General features: G+C 43.0%; 2 protein-coding genes across 2 annotated transcripts in view; one reads left to right on the plus strand and one right to left on the minus strand.

Moving 5' to 3' along the window:
- The first annotated feature begins 2,456 nt into the window (after positions 1 to 2,456).
- LOC129846611 (nuclear receptor subfamily 1 group D member 1-like) lies at positions 2,457 to 13,019 on the plus strand. The gene is made up of 6 exons (XM_055914566.1): positions 2,457 to 3,111; positions 8,493 to 8,798; positions 8,888 to 9,121; positions 10,396 to 10,943; positions 11,029 to 11,425; positions 11,527 to 13,019. The coding sequence occupies exons 1-6, from the start codon at positions 3,096 to 3,098 to the stop codon at positions 11,721 to 11,723; spliced, it is 1,698 nt and encodes a 565-aa protein (XP_055770541.1). The 5' UTR covers positions 2,457 to 3,095; the 3' UTR covers positions 11,724 to 13,019.
- Positions 13,020 to 15,380: 2,361 nt separating this feature from the next.
- LOC129846621 (RNA-binding motif, single-stranded-interacting protein 2-like) overlaps positions 15,381 to 25,369 on the minus strand; it is an 82,487-nt gene continuing 72,498 nt past the window's right edge. Inside the window, exons 14-15 of the transcript XR_008758280.1 lie at positions 24,332 to 24,518; positions 15,381 to 15,751 (exon numbers count right to left, since the gene is read on the minus strand). The gene's annotated coding sequence lies outside the window, so the exon portion shown is untranslated. The remainder of the gene's footprint in view (positions 15,752 to 24,331; positions 24,519 to 25,369) is intronic.

Below are 25,369 nucleotides of genomic sequence, written 5' to 3' on the forward strand. Positions count from 1 at the left end.
CCTACTACTGTTTTGTCATCTGCAAACTTGATGATTGACTTGGAGGCGTGCATGGCCACGCAGTCATGGGTGAACAGAAAGTACAGGAGGAGGCTGAGCACGCACCCTTGTGGGGCCCCAATGTTGAGGATCAGGGAAGTCGAGATGTTGTTTTCTACTTTCACCACCTGGGGGCGGCCTGTCTGGAAGTCCAGGACCCAATTGCACAGGGCGGAGCTGAAACCCTGGGCCTCAAGGTTAATGATGAGCTTGGAGGGTACTATGGTGTTGAATGCTGAGCTGTAGTCAATGAACAGCATTCTTACATAGGTATTCATCTTGTCCAGATGGGATAGGGCAGTGTGATGGCGATTGCATCGTCTGCGGACATATTGGTCGGTAAGCAAATTGAAGTGGGTCTAGGGTGACAGGTAAGGTGGAGGTGATATGATCTTTGACTAGCCTCTCAAAGCACTTCATGATGACATAAGTGAGTGCTACGGGGCGACAGTCATTTAGTTCAGTTACCTTTAACTTCTTGGATACAGGAACAATGGTGGCCATCTTGAAGCATGTGGGGACAGCAGATTGAATATGTCCGTAAACACACGAGCCAACTGGTTTTAACTGTAACTCAGTAAAATCTTCGAAATTGTTGCATGTTGCGTTTATATTTTTATTCAGTGTATATTTAGTAGTCCTACACACTGAGCTATGAAAACAATAACATTAAATTAGTCATTAATATTGTGCCATTCTTGTAAGTCGTTGTGGTTAACTGCAATGATTAACTGATTAAATGTGATTAGCCTAACTGCAATTTATTTAACTACCGAAATATGTCTTGATTCAAATTAACTCTCATATTCATAATGAATTACACATCTATAGGTACAGTACATAACTGCTACATTTCGAATTATAAAATATTAATGAAATTACAGTTTTTAATGGTGGTGTTTGATTAACAGACAATGTAGCCTATATCTGTATTGCTTATATTCGATATCATAAAGACAGGTCATGTATAACAATATGAATACCATTCCGTTTCGGTCAAGTGTGTCATAACCAAGTAACTTTGTCATATCATGACGCTTTTATTCAAAATCCGTCAAACTTCTATGATGTTCCATTAAAATGTATGTTATACCCGTATGCTATGCTTATGAATGTGTAATTTACCGACTCTGAATCAGTTAATATAAATAGTTACTAAATGACTGTAAACTCCAGAACTGTCGTGTCATTATGTGCATACTTACACGTTAATGCCCAAAGGGCGCAGTTCCATGTGTGGTTAATGCCGCATTCAAGTACTAGTCGGAACTAGGAAACTCGGAAATGTCCGACTTGCTAACTGGATGAAAACGGCACGCGTATAAACACAACCAGTTAACAAGTCGGAAATGTCCTAGTTTCCTAGTTCCGATTAGTACTTGAACGCGGCATATATGACCAATGTCTAAAACATGACAATGACGTATGGCTATACACGTTTCTTGAATCGGAAACAACGTGGTCTTAAACTTGTGCAATATGACGCATATATAATTCACCTACTGCCCTGGTATATCATAAAGTTTGGCCAGCAGGAGTGAGCTACAGCGCTGTGAACTCCACAACGGAGTGGCGATGCTTCATTACGAGAAACACGTGAGGACATGCTCTGACGCTCTGGCTGTCGTGTCATTGGCTACCCATGCTGGGTTCACAAGGTTTAAAAGTGACGGCGTCTAGTAGCCTATCAGCATTGACCATATCTAACCAGCTGCCACAGAGAACATATAACACAGCCCCATTTGACCCAATTGTATAATAACGTGTTATAACCTAGGTGTAGGCTAGAGCATTTGCATCACTCTTCATGACTTCTTTACTCAAATCCGTTAGCATATACGATAATAAAACATGAGGCGCACGTACTAAGAGCCCCTCCAGCAGAGCCCAATGACCTACATTAAAATCCTTGTCTATCCACCGAAAATATGGGCACTCAGGATTCCTATGAGGTGCCTTTACATAGGACACCACATTTTATTTGAGAAAGCTTTGCTGTTTGATAAGTGTTCTCTCAAGTAATTGATGTTGACCCACATTCCCACCACGATTCATGCCAATTTCCGATGCTGAGATTCTAGGAAAAAACGAATCGCTTCTGAAGGCAGAACTTGATAGAGAGATGGAGGGAGCGGTAGCACGGTGAGCTCCGCCTACTTCCCATGTGCTAGCCCTGGCTAGCCCCCTCCCCGTCCACCCTTCTTATCGCAAGGCCTCATATATTTGCATAGAATGTATGTCAGTAGGACACAAGGCTCGGCGGCTCACATGCCGCGCGCACATGCAACCGAGCTTTTTACTAGCCTTCCAAATTTTGAGAGTCCAACTGTTTCGCCTCCACTCTAGCTCTCCACCAATGAAAACGTGCGCACGAATAAAGGGCTAGAGGAGGGTGGGGGGTGTAAAAGAGGTGGATGAGATACTCTATTAGAGCGTGACAGATGCAGTCAGAGAAAGAGAGAGTGTGAGTGTAATCCTTGGCATACAAAACAGAGGTTGAAGGGACAAAAAAAAAATGGTCACATTTCTCAGACACCTGAAAACGTGCTGGTGTAGTGTGGGCGCGGTGTATTGCCTATTAATGAGTGGGTGTGCCTAAACTACTTTCACACTTTTGACTTTGGAGATGTTCATGGTGACTGACTGGCACTAAAGCCGAATGCTTGGGATTTCTTTTCAAATAATGCTTGTTACGTTACAGTGATAGTTTACTGTACACCACACGACCTACGAACACCAAGCGAAGCAGGCTAGAGGCAGCAAGGCACTGAATTACACACCTTGGAGACGATTTGCAAACATTTCGTCAAACGATACCTGTTTAGGTTTTGCTGATCTTTAAATCAGTTTCGATTTTTTTCCACACTTGACGGGTTTGATTGACCCCCAATGACCTGCGTACAGTCTCATTGCTCTTATTGGGATACCCGCTCTATGCTTTCTTGGCGGTTCAAGACTATTTCACCTATATCAACGAAACTCCTCATTGACGCAAAGAGAAAAACCAACATTGAATAATTCCAATACCGTTTAGAATCAACCAAATATCGGAAAACATGGACAACAGCCCTGGTGAGTTCCATTGCCATGTTATAACCAATCAATGCTATTGTCACTTGTAGGTTAAAACATCAATGTATTTGCGAATACACTACTTGTAAATTAACACTACTGAGTAAATGTAATGTGTACTGTTTGGGTATATTCCTTCACTGTGTTTGGTACACATACCGTGCGTAATGGTAATGAGTTCATTGATAATGTCATGATCATGTATTGCCCGAGGCTTTTTTGTATTCCCCCCAACCCTACCACCACTTTGGCAGACAATATGTCTTCTACTGCTACTAATAGCTGTTTTCGCTCACATAAACAGTATATGTAGTTAACTAATTCTACATACATTCGTAATTTCCTTTTTCTGCAAGGGATGGATTTTTACCCACAGCGGCCAATCCACCATTCATTCAGGTTTTAACTCCAACCATCCGATGTCCACAGATTAACCCATATTTTTATAATACCATTTTTGCTATTTCCTTTTACAATACATCCCTCCATTTTAAGTGAAATGCTACTTCGGTGAGGTATTGGACAGATACTATTTCGCGTATTTACTTTCTATCATGTTATAAGTAATGTTTTAGGTTACCTATTTTTGAAATGTTTATATAGTGGTATACATTGGAGATAATAAGATAGAAACGATCTGGAATTGCGATTCCTATCCCATATAGCACAACTGCACATGAGCACTGATAATGCTCGGTGCTTGCAATTAACACGGTTTTGTTAACTATATCTTAATACTGGCGTTTGTATCATTTTGCTGCTATTTTGTCAAAGATAGATTGGCTAAATCTAAGCTTTAATGCTAAGTGTGTTTTTGGATGAAGGCTAATGTGAGTGATGCATATGGTTTGGAGGGAGTGGGTTGTCGTATGGCATGCCACAATCTTTGCTATTTTGCGGCGACTGAGCTGACCGCTACTTCCCGATTCCCTGCATGTAAATAACAAGTTGACGTTCAGTACCGGTCCCACTTTACACGCTCCGTCAGGCCCTGGTGCCTGCACGTGCTGGTCTGCACTTCATGTGACTATTCCATCATTGATTTAGTGTTAGCTTCTTTTACATAATTTGGAACAATTTTATGGATTGCCTTGGTTTGGAGAGTTGAGAATTGTTGGCGTAATTGAATCAAACCGGATTACAAGGGGAAAACGAAACCGTTCCAAATCCTTTCATCAGCAGCACTACTCCAGAAAGGCATTTACAGACCTGCTCAAGCTACCTGACTGGTGTCTCCCCAAGCTTGTTCAGTGCTGCTGGGCATCATAACTTTTTAAAATCTTTCAATGGTGTGTCAAGAACCTATCATGCCCATTCCATAGACACGTGAGACAAAGGCATTTTTAAAAGAGCTGGTCCTGACATGAAGGCCACATTTGAACAGTTAACAGCTATTCAAGCCAGGTCCAAATTGAGTAGGTGGTGAATTGGTCATAAAACCTGTTTTATTGTGAAATAGTGTCTTCCCTGATCTACTGCAGGCACCAGCAGAGCTACAGTCAAAACATTTTTAGCAATATAAAATGTACAATATAACAAGATATACAAAATACAAGATATGGAATACAAAAAGTAGTCATTCAGATATGAATTACCCAAAATTTATTTGAATATATGCATATGTGTGGGTGCCAAACATATCCCATCAGCTAGTGGGTCATTGGCATCAGTGGAATGATGACCACTAGCCAACTCTCAGTAATGGGGAGTGTTCAACCTTTATTTCAACTGATATGTTGACCAAGTTGGCCCCCATAGTCTATGAATTCATAGCAGTGAATGAATCTCCATGGCAGGTCACAATATGGGAGTGGTTCCCTTATAAAGGGAAACCCTGTAAGCCTACTAGGTTACACAATTTACCACTCAATATTCTAAAGTTAAAGATATTCAAATTGCGTTAATTCAATAGATAATTGCCGTTTGAGTCAGGTTCCATTAATGATATGAGGTAATTACCATAATGGTCATGTTATTACACATTTGAGGCTGGAATAACTCAATTGCCAAGTATGTTTTCATGAAGACAGCAGGGAATGTGACAGTGGCATTGATATTGAATGACTTAGTCCCCTATTTACAGCCATGTTCTCAAGTCTAATAAGTATCTTAGCTATTATTTGCATGGCAACAGTCTGATAGTGGTCGGCATCATGCGCCTGATTTACCCGAGTTCCCACCTTGCCTGTCTAGAGCCGACTTCACGTGCATAAACCTCCGCATCCACGTGCAGCGCGTGATTCCCACCCTCGCCTTCATATTTTTAATCTCCCTTGCGCGCTCCCCTTTCCGGGAACTCCTACTCACAGCCTTTCCGGGAACTCTGTTTTGCTGCTGCCAGAATTTGGTCAGTGGGTCAGAACATTTTAGTACCCTATTCACTAGTTTAATGTTGATTTCTTTACGCCAATATATTTTAATTCGGAAAGACAACTGAATAGTTTGATATACAGTATATTCAATATAGTGGATATTGTGATACTTTTGTAATACATTGTAGCAATACACAAAATGTCACATGTTGAGAATACATTGTAGCGATGGTTCACTCACCAATATCACAAATTACCCTGACAAGTAGGAAATTCAAATTCTCGAAATTCAGGTTGGAGGGTAGGCTGGCCTATATTTATAATATAGTTTATATGGTGGATCAAAATCCACTGTTTTCTATGTCATCAAGTATCTATAGGCTTTCTACTCCAGATACACTCATTGTTATATTGCCCTACTTCTTCAGCCAATAAATGCATAGACTGCCATTCTGTCAATCATCAGAGCCTGATGGGAAGTTAATATGAGTAACTGGACAATATATATATATTTTTTATGTGTAACCTTTATTTAACTAGGCAAGTCAGTTAAGAACAAATTCTTATTTACAATGATGGCCTACACCGGCCAAACCCAGACGACGTTGGGCCAATTGTACGCCGCCTTATGGGACTCCCAATCACGGCCAGTTGTGATTCAGCCTGGATTTATCATTATTAATCTACTGGTATTCAATGTAATTGTGTGTATAACCAGTGGTTCACCTCTTAGAATATACGTCTTATTCACTGGAATTTATTTATAGATTTACCATGTCAATGTAACCCACCAAACACTTACAAATGGCGAGGTTGAGATGATAGATTAGACAAGGATGCAGTGTCTGGGATGTCTGGAGGGAAAGAAGAAGGGAGGGAGTGAGTAAGGGTCACCAAGAGAGAGGGGGGGAAAGGATTTGACTAGGGGGGAGAGGAGGACTCACGTTCCTGAGCACTCCCTCCAGCCAACCCACTATCAGATTAGCTCACCACGAGTCCTCACCCGACATGAGCCACGGACGTTTATCTGACTTCCAACGAAGCAGTGGCGTTAAAGCTGACCTCAACCTTAGTGACAGAGTACAGCGGTTCCACAACAGCAGTGGTTATATTACCATTATAACTGTGTGACTATAGTACTGGGGGGAAGGTGTGAACTCAGAAGCCTGATTGTCAGATAGTAAGGGATGTGGGCTTGCCTTTCAATAAACTAAACCAATAGTCACTATATTGACATGTTAGAAATGACAGGATTACAATATTATTGATGAGCTATTTGGTCTTGATTGATATGCATTTCAGTCCAAGCTGAGTGTTTTCCCACCTGTCTCAAGACTCACGGCCAAGTATACACTCACACACACACACTTCACTTGGCTGTCTCCCTTCTTTGAGTGGATGGGACCTCCATGAGAGGGGAGGGAATAAGGAGGGGTTAGTTACTGTCTATGTTTATCCTAGCTCTGAGTCATACAGCCCTACCCCCACCTGTGTCATAGCATAGTGCAGGGAGGGGCTTTTCCTCGAGCCACCTGGCCAGGCTCAGGTTTCTGGTGAATTATGCTGTCTCTGCCATAGAGAAGGCCAGGGGTCAGGTCCCCCTCACTGGGCTGCCACTTGCCAATGGAAACCAAACCAACAGCTCAGGACTATATGAGTGTGTGTCAATGGAGGGGGTGGGGGTGGATTTAAAGTCCAACATTTCAGGTAGAGGGGAAGCTCTGCCACACGCAAACAGTGAAGCCCCAGCAGTTATCACAGTCAGTGTTGGCAAATGCTGGCAGAGGAATTATAGTCAGGCACACTCACTTTACGCTAAACAGAAATTCCCAGCCAGCAGCACTTGTCTCCTCCAGCAGAGAGAAACACAGAGGGGTGGGGGGCATGAGGCAGGCAAATCTACATAATGTTTCATAGAGAATTCATAGGCACTTGAATAAAGGGGGAAACATAAATTCATAGGACCTTGAATAAAGAGAGAAACATGAAAAAGGCTGAGTCAAAATATTGGAATCATTGTTTCAGATAGCACAATGATGAGTTTGACCTGTACTGAAAACATGTAAGGCGGACAAAAATTATATTAAAACCGCTTTTTCATCATCCAGACAAGCTAAACCCCCCCCCCCCCCCCCCCGAGTTTCCGGTGACTCAGTGGAATGCCATACACGCACAGTAGCCTGTCCCCTCTCTTTCAAACGTAAACCCTCTCTCTTTCAACCGTGAGCTCTCAGCTGCCTGTTATTGTACTGCGACTGTTGTCTACACGGGACTGCGGAAAGCGCCTTGTGTGTCAGGAGTCCATGTGAGTCGGCAGTCGGGTTGCAGGCAGTTTAAGCAAGCGCATCAACGGGGAAAAGCGAGGCTTGCTGTTAGCGCGAGGAGGCGGCTGGCTGAGCGTACACGTGAGGGGCTGTCGCTCTTCTCGTACACAGAGCACAATCTTTACAGGGAGGGAGGGGGAGAGAGATGTGGAGAGGGAGGGAGTTATGAGCCATTTCCGAGTTTACGTACCGAACTTGCTTTGGAACGTTCTAGAACTTTTGAGTGGGCGCGGTGCAATTTATATAGCCTAGATTTTTTTTCTTACAAAGTCGGGCAATTTTTAAAATACTTTTTACATTATTTTGTTTTTGTAAACATTCAAGGTCCCACATCAAACACAGAATTAGTCAAAGCTAAAATGATCATTCTTTTTTAAAATCTTATAAATCCACATTTTAGAAAAATACTATTGAGGAAGATCTGGTTGGCCCCGAGGCTAGATTTGACCTCATTCTCCTGATACATTCTGACCTTCTATTACCTTTTACCAGCTTCTCTGAGACTGGTTGTGGTTTAAATGTCGACCTCAGGCAGGAGGTGTGTTCATGTTTGGTAACCCAGCCAAGTGCCTATTGCTCAACACTCATCTGTTAGTTGACCTACCTGCCTTCGACACAAATACGAATCTAGATATCTTTGCACAGATAGTTTGCTGACAGCATAGCCTAATGTCTGCTTCCTTGTGACATGGTAACACTAACTGCCCTCCCTCCCTCTCTCTCTCCTCTCATCTTTGCGCTCCAGGTGGTGTGATACTGTATGCTGGATCATCTGGTAGTGCCAGCCCCAGCCCTGGCAGCCCCTCCAGCGGGTACCAGACCCAGTCTCCCCGGTCCTCCCACTCCCAACCCTCATCTCCTGAGCCTGTCTCGTTCCCCGAGATCGGCCCTCTGAAGAGAGAAAGAGGGGAGAACAGGGGTGGGCCCTCGCCCAAACTAGTCTTCCAGTTCCCTGAAGCCAATGCCACTACAGCCGCTACATCCTCTGGAAATACCTACGCCCACCCTATGGTGGCCAAGAGGCCCTGCAGCTTCACCGGCACTTTCACCAGTAAGTACCACTTCTACTGGCTTTCTTTCTTCTTATATTTTTCTATTGTAATGTCTAACCAATCATTCCTATTTATGTCTACCTCACAGAGACAGGAGGCATGGTGCTCCTGTGTAAGGTGTGTGGGGACATCGCATCTGGCTTCCATTACGGCGTTCACGCCTGTGAAGGCTGCAAGGGTTTCTTCCGCCGCAGCATCCAGCAGAACATCCACTACAAGATGTGTGTGAAGAATGAGAGCTGCCTGATCATGCGCATGAACCGAAACCGCTGCCAACACTGCCGCTTCAAGAAGTGTCTCTACGTGGGCATGTCCAGAGATGGTAAGGGAACATTCTATCTTCCTCTCCCTCTTTTTCTTTCCTCTGGCCCATAGTGTCTGATTGATGACAGAAGCAGTTGGGGAGTCCCAGTAGTCATCAGTCATGGGGGAAACTGTGGCAAATACGGTTTATTTCTGGAAATTAGGCCACAGGCCGCTTCATTACCCTCCGTGTTAGGTTGAATGTGTTTGCACATCTATTAGAAGTATTACCACAAAGTCTATAACATACAGGCATTTAATAGGCCATGTTCTAATGGTAAACTATTAGAATGTTATTGGAGGATAGTACAGTTGGTACAGTTAGAGACTCAGCTCCATCCCTCTCCTGTATGGCACCATTTCCCTACAGGCCACCATACCCTCCAGAGGTATCTTATAAACTAGGTGATAATAAATCATCTGCTTTTCTGGAGCAAACCTTTTGAGGTGACCTATAAAAGGAAAATGCTATAGAGGAGGAAAATGATCCACCATTTCACCAATTACCCAACAAAGCTCAAAGCATAGGTTTGGCCTTTTCGCTCTGTATGTTATTTTAATACTTCTGTTATTTGAAGATTTATTTTAGGAATGCAAGGCATTTATTTAAAACTACATTTGATGTCACTTACCTACCCCCTTTTTCCCTTTCCATCTTTTTACCCTTCACTCTCATTCAATCATCCTCTAATTCCCTCACCCTTTCACATTCCCTCTCTCCCATGATACTCTCTTTCACCCTTTCTTTACCACTTCACCCCTTTACTCATACCCTATTACCCTCTCACTCTTTCCGCTCCTCTACTTTGACCACTCCTCCCTCACTCTGTCACTCACAATGACAAAGTTTACTCTAGCTGACCCAAGAACCTACTTTGTGTTGCTTAGTAGAAAGAGGAAGAGAGAGATCAGAGGGAGCAAGATATTGGGGGAAGGGGTGTAGCATACAGTAGCAGACTATAAATAGGTTTGCCAGAGGACGTGTGCCATGGATAGGGGGATGGAAGGACTGGAGAGATGAAGAGGGGGTGGGGTGGTAAACCATGTATTTTCATGGTCGATTGAAACAGACTGGTTATAGAGAGAGGAGAAAAGCTCCCCCAGCTTTCTTTACCCTGTAGGATTAGTCAGTATTAATACAACACAGTGATTGCATTCCCAATCAGTGTCAGGGAGTAAAGGTTGAATTAGACTGATAAGTAACAGGCCACTGCTATACCAGCTCCAGTCACTGCCATCTGTATTATCGATTCATTGGCTAACGTATTTTCCCCATGTCCTCCTTCTCCTCAGCTGTGCGTTTTGGGCGTATCCCAAAGCGTGAGAAGCAGAGACTATTGGACGAGATGCAGAGCTACATGAATAGCCTCAACGAATCAGCATCCATGGAGATTGATTCTTCCCCTTCTTCCTCTGAGGCCCCGGCCAGCCCAGAACCTGGCGAGTCCATTTCCACTGCCTACCGCAACATCTTTGCCCAAGAGGATGTGAAGCCAGTAATCAAGATGGTCGTCAACAACAACAACATCCGCAACAATCCAGCACATGATTCTGACTACACTCACCCCGCACCCCAAACCCACTCCCATTCCAACCCCTCTCAGGGGTACCAGTCTCATCCCACACAAAGCTACCAGACCCCCCCTCGCTACCCACGCAACAACAATGTTGACAACGCTCAGTATACATACCAACCATCATCCAATCAGAGTCAATGCCCAATGTCCAATGGCAGCCAGTCCGCTCAGACCTTCCAAGCCAGTCACAACAACTTTTCAGCCGGCGAGTCTCTAAACCAGACCACATGCCCCTGGAAGTTAAGTGGAGGAGCCAAAGTTCTGGTGAGTCTCATTAAATCTCAGTATATGTACTATATGTACAATGCATGTGTCATAGAGCCATTCTAACCCTCTCCCTCTTTCTCAGGCATGTCCCCTGAACGCATGTCCCGTGGCCCCCCGTGACCGATCCAGCCAGCAGATCTGGGACGCCTTTTCCCAGTGCTTCACCCCGGCCGTCAAGGAGGTGGTGGAGTTTGCCAAGAGCATCCCCGGGTTCCAGAGTCTCAGCCAGCATGACCAGGTCATGCTGCTTAAGGCCGGCACCTTCCAGGTGCTGATGGTCAGGTTCTGCTCACTGTTCGACCCCAAGGAGAAGACAGTGACCTTCCTGAACGGCCAGACATACCCCCTGACATCCCTGCGGGCGCTGGGTATGGGCTCTCTGCTGGATGCCATGTTTGAGTTCAGTGAGAAGCTGGGAGCTCTGGGCCTGGAGCCCGACGAGATGGCCCTCTTCATGGCTGTGGTGCTAGTGTCTGCCGGTAAGAGACTCATAAGAAACACAGGCTTCTCTAAATCTCTTTAAAAATCACAGATGTTTAGATTTTTCACCATGTATATAACATTCTCTCCTCTCTCTCAGACTGTTCAGGTGTGGCTGATGTAGTTGCAGTGGAGCAGCTTCAGGAGAGTCTGATCAAAGCCCTGCGCTCGCTCATCACCCGCCGTTGCCCCGACGACAGCGCCCTCTTCCCCAAGCTGCTGCTGCGCCTGCCCGACCTGCGCACCCTCAACAACATGCACTCCGACAAGCTGCTGGCCTTTAGCATCGACCCCTAAGGGCCTGATGGAACCACAGCCCGCAGGGGCACCCACTGACTACCGGACCGCCGAAAGGGGCAGTCCTCTTGGTGAACACCCTCATGACTCCTTCACTCCAGCCATAAGCCACCAGCCGGTCATCCTCAGGCTCTCTTCAATGGGCTGTGTGCGCTGGAACTAGGACTGGGGCAGAAGCAGGGTTGGACAGGGTGAATGAGTGGACTGAGAGGCATCTCAGAGAAATATGGAGGATAATAGGAGGGAGTCTCTTGAACTATGACCTCATGAACAATACTCACAGCTGGTAGAATCTCTCATAGACTTTTAGTCTGCCTAACAAGTTGGTGTGCTTGGAGTTAGACAGCAAATTCTCATCTTAGTCCAACTTAACTCCCATAGTTGAAGGACGAGAGTCTACAAATCCTCCATTACCCATATTTCCCAGTGATAGTGACAGTGACTGAAGACCAAAAGACAGTTCCATTCCTCCTCTCTCATTTCGCGCATCACTATGTCCTCCTGTCCTGCCACAGACAGACAGAAAACCAGCAAGAAGGAAGCACACACCCTTTTCACAAGAGAAAGGGCCATTTTCTTTCTACACATTCAAACACAGCACTTTCCATACATCAACAAGCCCATATGACAGAGCAATAGCAATGTATAACACACTATTAGATCCCTAACTGACTGTGTATGCACTGTTAAAACAGCCTAAGATATTTTCAAAATCACGTCATAAATCTTTTTGGAAATCCAATATTTGGGATTTGATGAGAAAATGTATTATTTACATTTGTAAGAATTGAGAGTATGAAGCATTATATTTGAATACTGTAATCAGGGAGACATTTGGTCATTTTAGACCTAATTTGTCGGGTTATATGTATTAAGGTATTCTATTGTTGAACATATTGTACATAATATTTGTGACTGGTTCCTACTTCATTTGAGTTGATTGCTGTATGATGTTAGCACTATTGAAGACAGAAAGCGGGGGTGCTATGTTTGAGAGGTGCACGATTGTATGTGTGTGTGTGTGGGGGGGGGGGGGGGGGGGGGTGCAAGGTATGCATCTACTGTATGGGGCCAGTGGTCTTCCTGTCATGAACTGATCCTTACAACCCCCAACACTCATCCTTACCGATGGAACCAGCGCACAAACCGTGTAAAAAAAGTGTTTGATTTGAACCTACATTATTGAAATATAACTATTGTTGATTGATTGATGCATTACCTTGTGTATATTTGTAAATGTTTCATGGTTAAACTTCTTCCATAGAGAACCAATATTAAATGAGATGATATACTGTACTTCTTGTGTATGACTCTTCACTCCTTTCCGTGTGTTATCGACTAAAAGCCACCAACACTATTAACCATACCCAACATACCACGCTGCACAACAGAGACAAAGCAGTAACCAAGCAAAGTAAGGTAACTTTTAACAATGATGTTCCAGCTTTTGTCACCCATTATACCAAATTAATGATAATGGGCATCATTCGATCAATTAAGTGCCTTGTTACAGGCTGTTAAAGGCATTTGTATCAGTGTGTGTGTATATAAGCACACAGCTCACAGGTTAACACAAACTCATCCTCGCAGAGCAGATATAACAAAGAACCATGCAGGGACAGAATGATTAGGATGCGAACTGTGTCAAATATATTTGATAGAAAATAATGTGGGTAAATGTGTCAAGTGTGTGTTTCTCCATCTACGTTGCTTACTTTTTGTAGTTTTGGCTGTGTTTCTGTATAGCACTTTGTGACATCTGCTGATGTAAAAAGGGCTTCATAAATACATTTGAATGATTGTCTGAACACTACTTGTTGCAGAGCTAGATACAGATGAGAGTTGGGACGTGTCCACGCAGAGCTAGATACAGATGAGAGTTGGGATGTGTCCACAGTGCATCTGAAATCTGTACTTTTCTGGAGATTAAGAAAATAATGATTACGATCAGATAGAAAGTGTCCATGCATGTGTGTGTGTGTCCTTGTGAAGGTAAAAATATAAAGACCAGAGCAAGATACAGAGGGCATTCAGAGGGCATCTAACATCTGGAGGGCCCACACACACACCCCAGCACCCTTGTAGCCATGACCCTGGGGAAAGATGATCTATTATATTGAGAAGATAGTCGACTCTAACAATGGAAATACAGTACATATCATCAAAGATGGAATGCAGGCGGAAGGAGGTGAGATCAGATAGGAGCATTCTGGCCAATGAGAGGGCAGATACACGTGTGAACAACAGGGTGAACAACAGTTCAGTACATTTTTATATTCTGGAACATTCAATTGAAGGGAAACGGTGCTGTACTGAACAGTTGAAAAACTGGGAGGGGTTGGGTAACGCTGTCAGCATGGCCACTGCCGTTTAAATACATTTGTCATTGGTTCAAGATATAAAGTTGCTAAAGTGCTACAAGTGTACACTTATATCAGTGCATTCATAACAACCTAACCATTGCGAAACTTCTATTTGATCAAATAAGCCTCACGTAGCAAATTAGCAATTCCATTTTAAGTTCTCTCTCATTAAAGTCCATACAAAAATTCCTCACTTTGTGGTCTTATTTTCGTGGACAGATTTTGGGCAGAGTTAATCCTCTCGCTTCAACTCTTCCTCTCTGCCTAGATAGGAAATAATCAAGGTAACCAGTCACATGTGTATGAGTTTTATATCAGTGCCCTGTCCACTAAATTAGGGCATTCACATCAGACAGATGTGAATTAAAGTACTTTATATCAGTTTTATGTTTGAAAATGCTGCGAGTGAAGCTAAATATTAATTTGGCCCCAGATTGACGGCATCTTTACCTGATTTTACACTCAAATACTGTAGTTTGTCAAGGGAGCCAAAACCTCCCAAGTGTTTTTCAGCTATGAGAGCAGATTTGGAAGGTATAAATAGCACCAACCTTTGGGAACATTGGGAACATAATGAAGGGTACATTTGTGTAGAACATTGCTCTGTCTGGAACACACAGTAGGCCTACTAAAACAGATCTTCATGCGCCACCTACCGGACAGTTACAGCTAAAGCGTTAACAAGTGCGTCACAGACTATATATAACACGAGAAGAATTTAAAAAAATAATAATAATGTCATTAAGAACATACGTTTATAAAGTCAGAAAAATAAGACTCGGTAAACTTGTGGAGTCTATCGTCTGTCAATTATGAACCAAATGTCCGAATTGTTAACAGTTATCTGGTTGTAGTTATACGCGTGCCCGCCTTCAACGAATTAGTAAATCAGACATTTCAATTTCCTTCCGGCTAGTACGTGAACGCGGATTTACAGTGCTATTCTTACGTGTGGATAAAGAACCATACAGCAGAGTAGGACACCATAACTTTCCAGATAGTACACTACCACCATCTAGTGTTCATAATGACACAGAATGTTGCTGACTCGTGTGGAATATGATTGCCACTGGGTGCTGATATATGGTCAGTTTTGTGTTTTTCCCCCTAATGATTAAGGGTAGACCTTAAGGAAGGTAAGCTGGTCCTAGATCGGTGCCTAAGTACAATTTAAACAACATCTCTATCTAATGCTTCTGGACTCTTGATTCCATAGGCTGAAACTAAACTGTCAAGACTAAACATTTAGTTTTACAGTTGACAAGCTTTACATTGTTGAAATTAGTTTATTTATTTAAGCAGGATTGTTACAAAACCAACTAGCCATCTAGTTGGATAAGCCTGTTCTTGCTATGTCTAGGTGTCTTAGGCTTGATTAACTGTGCTATAACCTGTGTGAATGTGTGCATATAATGTGAAAGTAAGCAAACATAAGTGATCAGGGTGTTGGCTGCATGTGCCTTGAAAGATCGCTTACTTGCCAGCAGCTACACCACATATTGTAATATACCCCAAAAATGTTGGTATCCATTACTGGGCATTACAGGTTGCCTCTGCAAAACGTCGCCATAGATCAGGGATCATCAGTCAGATTCAGCTGCAGGAGGATTTTTACTTGAGCCGGATGATCAGGGGGCCGGAACATAATTACTAATCATTTGTAGCCTGCAAATTGACAGAAAGAAACAGAAACAGAATTGACAGAAAGAAACAGCTATAATATTTGACTGAAACAGTAATTTCAAACCTTGCTTACATTTGTGTATGATCACATATATCTATATTATGCGTGGGATTACTTTGGAACATATTTCCAAAATGTAACAAACTTAGAGCTGAGTTGCTGGTGTTTTTACAGGCTTTTGTGTCCAACAATAAAACAATTTTGCTCAGAAACCTTGGGGGGTCCAATAAAGGCCAGCGGGCCGCCAGTTGGGGAACCTTGCCATAGATTAAAATCAAATAACATTTTATTCATCACATGCTTCGTAAACAACAGGTGTTCCCTTCCCAACAATACAAATATATTTTGTTGTTGTTGTTGAAATAATAGAAAAGAGAAACATGTAATAATAAAAGTAATAATAGACACACAATGAGTGACGATAACTTGGCTGTATACAAGGGGTGCCAGTACCGAGTCGATGTGTAGGGGTACGAGGTATTTGAGGTAGCAGCAGAGTATGTGATGAGTCAAAAATGTGTACAAAAAGTGTCAATTCAGATAGCCCAGGCAGCTATTTGGTTAACTATTTAATTAACTATTTAACAGTCTTATGGCTTGGGGGTGAAGCTGTTCAGGGTCCTGTTTGTTCCAGACATGGTGCTGTGTGGTAGCAGAGAGAGCAGTCTATGACTTGGGTGGCTGGAGTCTTTGACAATTTTTAGGGCCTTCCTCTGACACAGCCTTGTATAGAGATCCCGGATGGCAGGGATCTCAGCCCCAGTGATGTACTGAGCCATACGCACTACCCTCTGTAGCGCCTTGTGGTCGGATGCCAAGCAGTTGCCATACCAAGCGGTGATGCAGCCAGTCAAGATGCTCTCAGTGGTGCAGCTGTAGAACCTGTTGAGGATTTGAGGACCCATACCAAATATTTTCAGCCTCCTGAGGGAGAAGAGGCGTTGTCGTGCATTCTTCACGAGTGTGTTGGTGTGTTTGGACCATGATAGATACTTAGTGATGTCGACATCGAGAAACTTGAAGCTCTTGACCCGTTTCACTACAGCCCCATCAATGTGAATGGGGGCGTGCTCAGCCCTCTGTTTCCTGTAGTCCACATTCAGCTCCTTTTTCTTGCTGACTTGTTGAGGGAGAGGTTGTTGTCCTGGCACCACACTGCCAGGTCACTGACCTCCTCCCTATAGGCTGTCTCATTGTTGTCAGTGATCAGCCCTATCAACGTCGAGTCGTCGGCAAACTTAATGACAGTCCCTTTGTAATCCATGATAATTTGCAAGTCCTGCCACATCCGACGAGCATCAGAGCTGACGTAGTAGGATTCGATCTTAGTCCTGTATTGATGCTTTGCCTGTTTGATAGTTTGTCAGAGAGTGTAGCGGGATTTCTTATAAGTGTCCGGGTTAGTGTCCCGCTCCATGAAATCAGCAGCTCTAGCCTTTAGCTCAGTGCGGATGTTGCCTGTAATCCATGGCTTTTGGTTGGGATATGTATTTACGGTCACTGTGGGGACGACGTCGTTGATGGACTTATCAATGAAGCCGGTGACTGGTGTGGTAAACTCCTCAATGTCATCGGATGAGTCCTGGAACATATTCCAGTCTGTGCTAGTGAAAGAGTCCCGCAGCTTGTCATCCGCTTCATCTGACCACTTCCGTATTGAGCTTGTCACTGGTAATTCCTGTTTGAGTTTTTGCTTGTAAGCAGGAATCAGGAGGATAGAGTTATGGACAGATTTGCCAAACTAATCTGGTATTGGCGATACTATCTTCGCTCTCGATTTTTCGGTCAAACGTATCTTCTAACATCTCCTCGTCCAGTTGCAGGTGGTTTGTTTGAATTTAGAAAATGCTCCGTTATTAATAGAAATCTAAAAAAATTCTACATGAGGTAATCCAACAATGTGTACGACATAATGACACTGACCTGGGATGGGGAGTGTGCCAAGGAAGCACGTGGTGATGACGGCGAGTAGTGAGGATGTGGCGATGGAGGATATGGAGAGAGGGTTGGAGAAGCAACAGCTGTGCTGGAATGCGATGAATATGGATGATAGTTCTCATGACATGATATAGGTCAGGAGGATTAGGGTCAAGGACCTGAATCGTCTGTAGTGGAAAGTAATAGGACAAGAGAGACCATGCTACTGAAAGCAGTTTAGGTTTTAGCGAAGAGAGTGTGAAGAGGGTGAAGGTAGGGAACAAGAGTAATGATGTGTCAGAGTGGAAAGTTGTGATGATGTTTGATTAACCAATGCCGTAAAGAAAGAGATAGGTGAAGTAAAACTAGCCCAGTTCATTGGAAATGGTAGACTGTTAATATTCTGTGCTAGCCGTGCTCAGAAAGGGAAGTAGATCAAACGTCATGTCCCTGGAGCTTATGCTAAATTAAAGGGAGTCATGTCTGGGGTCCCACTGTCTATGTCCATAAATGATATTAAAGGAAATGTGAAGGGAGGCATAGTAATTGAAGTGAAAGGTTGATCTGCAGGAAAGAGGGATAAAGCAATGAAAGCTTGTCAGTGGTTCTTAGGTTTGAGAAGGTTTTGCCTGAAAAAGTACAGATCGGATGAACTATTTTCAATGTCCAAGAATTTGTCCCATCCCCATTGCGGTGTTTAAAATCCCAAAGAATAGGACATGCAGCTGCTCAGTGTAAAGGAAAGAACATATGTGCCAAGTGTGGAGGGGAACATGATTATGGTGACTGTGGGAACAATGTGAAGGCTACATGTTGTAATTGTGAGGGAGGGTTCTACAAGTCCTGACATGGTTTTGACACCTGTTCAGAAATCTTGCTCCCATAGATATGCTGTGTCAAGGCACACTGATAGTAAATAAAATTGACTTCATAGCTTTCACTAAAAAGGTTATCAACATGACTTGCTGGGTGCATGATTATTGCGGTTAGGGTAAGAGAGTTATTAGGAGTAACAAATGTTATTGTCGACATGATTTTTGAAATGCTGAATAATCCTAAAGCCTAAGGAAGGTGTCTCAGCATGATGGAAGGATTTTTATTTTTTTATTTTATTTAGCCTTTATTTAACTAGGCAAGTCAGTTAAGAACAAATTCTTGATTACAATGACGGCCTACCCCAGCCAAACCCGGACGACGCTCGTACAATTCTGCGCCGCCCTATGGGACTCCCAATCACAGGTGGTTGGGGGGTGGTTTGGGGATGGGGGAGGGTTTGTCAGAAATTAGTAGGGATTTATTTGTTTATTTATTTTTCTTAGTAGTACAGAATTAGGCAAACCATTATTGATTGCACTCTCCAGAACAATAGGTGGCGGCATGCACTTTAAACATTACTCTTGAAGGTCTCCTGCACGGAAATAGTTGGAGCGAGTGGACCTGAGGAAGCTATGGCAGTGGACGCCCAGCAGCCAGTTGAGATTCAGAATGTCGCTCTCCAGTTGAAGGATACACATACATTAATAGTGAAGGTGGATGCAACGTTTTTGGTTATTCAGGAATAAACAGCTATAACACTGCAGGGAATACTGACTGAAGATGATCCCTCCCTACCAGGCCCCCGAGCCTGTGTTGGGATGTGATTTGGATGACTGAAGGAGTGGGATGTATTTTTTTTTGTATCTATTTTTGTATGATGTCGTTTTATTTCCCCTTTCCACAATGGATTTTGTATTTTTCTCAAGTTCATTACCTGTACAGTAGGTGGAGGCATGTACATTAAATTAGTGTGAACGCCATTATGAGCGAAGAAGAGAACATTTGAAATAGACAAGATTGGTGGCGTACATATTGTTTGACTACTTCATGGGGCAAAATATTTATTTATTTTAATAAGGAAGCATTATAAAACTTATCAAATAAAACACCTGCAACTGGACACTGACATTTTTGAAGATACATGTTTGGCCGAAAACAGAACGAAGATAGTATCACCAATACCAGGTTAGTTGAAAAATCTAGGGCAACGTTTTGTACAGGCAAACCTGTAATGTCCAGTAAAGAATACCAAAAATCTGGTGTCCTAACTCTGTAGTCAACCAGCCCAAGCAGTTCATAGATGTTCAATTGTTGGTGACCAAAACAATCATATAATTTTTTTTTAAACAGACATGCCATTACAAGATATCAAACAAATGTGGGAAGGCTCAGAGGGTACTCAAGCCACCTCTCACTCTGCAATCACCTGCCGACACGCACAACTGTGACCAATCAGGGATCACATCAAGCCGGCTACCGGCACTCTCAGAACACAACCTAGTTTCTGCTGCCCTCTAGGCATTGGAAGTGTACTGTCTAAAACTCTAGGCGGTGCCCAACACACTTAGTAGGAGGGGAGTGGAAGGAGTTTTCTAGAGGCTAGTTAAATAGATCTTATGATTGCCAAAGTAATAAAGCACAGTGATGGCAACCAAAGACTAGGAAAGACAACCAGACACAGACATAACTGTGAGAAAGGAAAACCATGTCTGCTTTCCTAGTTTCAGTCAAGCTATGTCATACCGGAGCAACGAGCATTCAGAGAAACCTGGAGAGCAGAGTGGGATTTTTTACAATAACCATATTATAGTTGGCTGATGTTTTCCATCTTGACACTGTACGATGGAAGTGGAATAGAGACACCAGAGGTTAGATAAGTCTTTTTTTAAATTCTGTAGAAATTAATGTTCCAGCACCAGATCAACGGTTGTTGTGGGTGGATCCCATTATGATTTTATGTGTGAGTCATCTCAGGTCCATGATGTACCTAACCTTTATCTTATTAATCCACCTGGCTGTTACTAAACTAGTCTTACACAAAGGCATGATGTCACTGTTTCACGAGCTGTGTTTTTCTTATCCATTTAACGGGTTATATATACAGTGCCTTCGGAAAGTATTCAGACTCCTTGATTTTTTCCACATTTTTTTAGGTTACAGCCTTATTCTAAAATTGATTAAATCGTTTTTTCCCCTCATCAATCTACACACAATACCCCATAATGACAAAGCAAAAACAGGTTTTTAGAAATGTTTGCTCATTTATAAAACTTAAAAAAAATAGAAATATCACATTTACATAAGTATTCAGACCCTTTACTCAGTACTTTGTTGAATCACCTTTGGCAGCAATTACAGCCTTGAATCTTCTTGGGTATGACACTACAAGCTTGGCACACATGTATTTGGGGAGTTTCTCCCATTCTTCTCTGCAGATCCTCTCAAGCTCTGTCAGGTTGCATGGGGAGCGTTGCAGCACAGATATGTTTAGGTCTTTCCAGAGATGTTCGATAAGGTTCAAGTCTGGGCTCTGGCTGGGTCACTCAAGGACATTCAGAGACTTGTCTCGAAGCCACTCCTTTATTGTCTTGGCTGTGTGCTTAGGGTCGTTGTCCTGTTGGAAGGTGAAACTTCGCCCCAGTCTGAGGTCCTGAGCGCACGTGAACAGGTTTTCATCAAGGATCTCCGTTCATATTTGCCTCAATCCTGACTAGTCTCCCAGTCCCTGCCGCTGAAAAACAACCCAACAGCATGATGATTCCACCACCATGCTTCATAGTAGGGATGGTGCCAGGTTTCCTCCAGATGTGACGCTTGGCATTCAGGCCAAAGAATTCAATCTTGGTTTCGTCAGACCAGAGAATATTGTTTCTCATGGTCTGAGAGTCTTTAGATGCCTTTTGGCAAACTCCAAGAGGGCTGTCATGTGCCTTTTACTGAGGAGTGGCTTCTGTCTGGCCACTCTACCATAAAGGCCTGATTGGTGGAGTGCTGCAGAGATGGTTGTCTTTCTGGAAGATTCTCCCATCACCACAGAGGAATTCTAGAGCTCTGTCAGAGTGACCATCGGGTTCTTTGTCACCTCCCCGACCAAGGCCCTTCTCCCCCAATTGCGTAGTTTGGCCGGGCGGACAGCTCTAGATCTTTTAAAAGGTTACTGGCACGTTCCGTTAACCTCACGTGCTTCTGAGATTTCTGCCTTTGTGACCCCAGACAACTTCCTACAATACTCTGTCATGGCTTTTGGGATGCGGAATGCACCAGCCACTTTCCAATGACTGGTTAACTCCGTATTAGCTGGCGTTCCCAATTGTAGTGCCTACCTTGATGATCTAGTGATTTATTAGTCTGCGTGGTCAGATCATGTTAACTCTCTAAGGGTAGTATGTGAGAGTTTGGCAGCTGCTTCTCTAACCCTGAACTTGGCAAAGTGCGAGTTTGGGAAGGCTACTGTTACCTATCTCGGCAAAGAGGTCGGCCATGGACAGGTGCGCCCTGTTGATGCCAAGGTCTTGGCTATAACTGCATTCCCCGCAGCTACCACCAGACGAGAGCTATGCCACTTTTTAGGGATGGTTGGCTACTACCTTAGTTTCTGTAAAAATGTCTCTGCGGTAGTTGCTGCATTGACCGATTTTCTCAGTCCGGCTAGATTGTTTGAGTGGACCCCTGATTGTCAGGTAGCTTTTGATACTGCTGAAGCACTCTTATGTAATACCCCTGTACTTGCTGCCCCCCGGATTTTGAACAACAGTTTAAACTTGAGGTAGATGATAGTGACAGAGGTGCTGGTGCTGTTCTACTGCAGCAGGACAAGAGTGGAGTGGATAATCCTGTTTGTTATTTTTCTCGAAAGTTTAACAAATGTCAGGCTAACTATGCAACCATTGAACAAGAAGCTCTAGCTTTGTTGTTAGCACTGCAATACTTTGAAGTATATATTTGTTCCAGTGCCCTACCAGTGATCGTATATACTGACCATAACCCCTTAGTGTTTCTCCATCGTATGTACAACCAGAATCAGCGCCTTATGCGTTGGGCGCTTATTGTGCAGAATTATAATTTGGAGATCCGCCACAAAAAGGGTTCTGAAAATGTATTGGCAGATGCTTTGTCTCGTGTTTAAAAATGTATGATTTTTGTATGTCTCGTTAGGTTGCCTTTGCTTGTTAAACTTGTTAGTATTCGTTGTAAATACTTTGGTCGCAATCCTTAGGGTTGCTCTTTTAAGGGTGGGAGTGTTACGGATACAGGTATCCTGTGTGTATTTGTTTTCTCTCCTTCTGCCCTAGTCACAGGTGGCAGTCATCAGTCGCCAATCAGTCGCCAATCTGAAGACACACCTGCTCCTTTTCCCTTACCCAATCACATCCCCTTTCCTTTGGTTTAAAAGAAACCCAATCAGTTGTCTCTGGAGCTATCTCTCTTTTGTTTTTGTGCCTACATCTCACATTGTCCATTATCATGTGAGTATGTATTGCTGTGGTGTATGGCTGTTTGTTTGTTGGTGGGAAAAAGGGATACCAAGCCAAGTCGCCCTTGGGCATTCATTACCCGTAGGAAAACTTTGCCTAAGTACCCTAGTTAGAACTGGGCGGACCACCCACTGTGTTTTATTGGTTAGTTAGCTAGCTGTTCTTGAAGCAGGCAAGACTAGCTTAGGTTTAAAAAAAATATATATATTAGTTATTTCCTTTGGTCCAGCTCAGCCCCCCATTACCGTGTGTTTGAACAATAAACCTAAAGTGTTTGACGGTAGGTTTAGGTTGTCTTTTTTTTGTTCTCACTGTTCCTTTTCACTGTTATGATTTGCATGAGATATGTTACGGGTCTCGTTTCCATCCCCCCTAGACTGCAGGGCAAAAGGGGTTCGTAACAAAGTCTTCGTGGTTCCAAACTTCTTCCATTGAAGAATGATGGAGGCCACTGTGTTCTTAGGTACCTTCAATGCTGCAGAAATATTTTGGTACCCTTCCCCAGAGCTGTGCCTCTACACAATCCTGTCTCGGCGCGCTACAGACAATTCCTTCAACATCATGGCTTGGTTTTTGCTCTGACATGCACTGTCAACGGTGGGATCTCATATAGACAGGTGTGTGCCTTTACAGATCATGCCCAATCAATTTAATTTACCACAGGTGGACTCCAATCAAGTTGTAGAAACATCTCAAGGATGATCAATGGAAACAGGATGCGCCTGAGCTAAGGGTCTGAATACTTATAGATTTCTGAGGATTTAAATGTTTTTTTTAAAATTCATTTTAGAATATGGCTGTAACGTAACAAAATGTGGAAAAAGTCAAGGGGTCTGAATACTTTCTGAAGTATTCTGTATATAAAAAAAATACATGGTTGATTGTAAAAGAAGTTCTAAGAAATTATGTTTAGAATGTTCAGCTCTATTCACGGAATCGTGAAATTGGTGGTGGACTGCTGGTCTTGATAGAGGGAGGGAGGTATGGGGAGAGGGAGAGTCAGACAGAGAGAGGTGGATATTATTGATGATATTATAAAAGGTTTATAAAATGTATTATGAAAATTGATTTGGATGATGTGTTTTGACTGGCAGAGCTCCCTTTCCTACTATTGTAATTCTACTATGGTGGTCAGTATGTTATATACTGTAAAGGACATGTAATTCAGATATGCAACCCAGTTCCCCCTGCCTGGATCATCAGCTGATCATTCAGTGTATTGGTTTGGGCCTCCTAATTGCTCTGAAGCCCTTTGGGAAACGTGTTTGTCAGTGTTACTACAAACAGATCAACCACCCTTTCTTTGGTTGAGGCAGTGGTACATTCCTGCATGTCTCAATGCTGAAGCCTTACCTGGATGTTGCGAGAACGGCCTCATTACAGCAGAGATAGGGGGGTAAATGGGATCAGGGTTGGAGAGGGATTAACCTCCTAATGGTGCTCTATATAGAGTTTTGATGGTGTAATCTGCACAGTGACCACAGATTCAGCACAGCCACTGTAAGAACAAGTTCAATCTCTCTCTTCTACTGTCCCATGGCTGAAAGAAAAGGACAGAAAAAAGACATAAGGGAAACAAAAATAAAAAGAAGAGAAAATAAGCTTTATAATATAGAAGGAAATCTACTACTGAGGTTGACAAGCCATTAACATCATAAGAACAAGCATAACAACACCATACACAACAGCAATTTAACACTACAGGGTGCCAAAAAGACACAAATATGACTGAGGGAAAGGTAAAGATTTCTCTCTCTTATCAAATTACTATTTCAAAGCTGATGTGAACAGAAATTGGTTGTTATTCTGAATTTCCAGTTCCAGACATTATATGTGGTTTTCTCTCTGATATACTATATAATATCATCATAGACTATAGTCTAAAAAAGAGAGAAAGAGAGACAGACAAATATTTCTCTATTTCTTAAATGTTATGCTCATTCACTGTAAACAAGTCTCTGGTCGTGTTCCCCTGCTCAGACGTTGCATGCATCAACCAATAGTTTCGTGCCAGGTCATCGACTGTGCCGTCAGGCACAAGATTGCTATAACATATGATGTGGTTAGCTGATATGTAAACTACCTATCCAGGCGTTGTAAGATCTGGAATGCGTCAACAACACCTGGGCAGAGGAACGCGCCCTACATGTAGGCCAAACTAAGATGGCTGTCTACTGAGAGTATCCTAATCCTTATCCTATCCTCAACACTGATGAAACATGGAGGTTTGTTTACACTGATACAGGCCTCTATGTGTAGCCTATCTGGATTATCAGTGGATCACAAGGAGTTGAATGCATGAATAGAATCATGTATAGAATACAATATAGCAAGTTTATAAATTGTTTATCCTTCACATGTTATCCTTCACTTGCCCATTTTGTCTTATAG

Source organism: Salvelinus fontinalis, chromosome 3 (assembly GCF_029448725.1).
Source record: "Salvelinus fontinalis isolate EN_2023a chromosome 3, ASM2944872v1, whole genome shotgun sequence".
NCBI classification, from domain to species: domain Eukaryota; kingdom Metazoa; phylum Chordata; class Actinopteri; order Salmoniformes; family Salmonidae; genus Salvelinus; species Salvelinus fontinalis.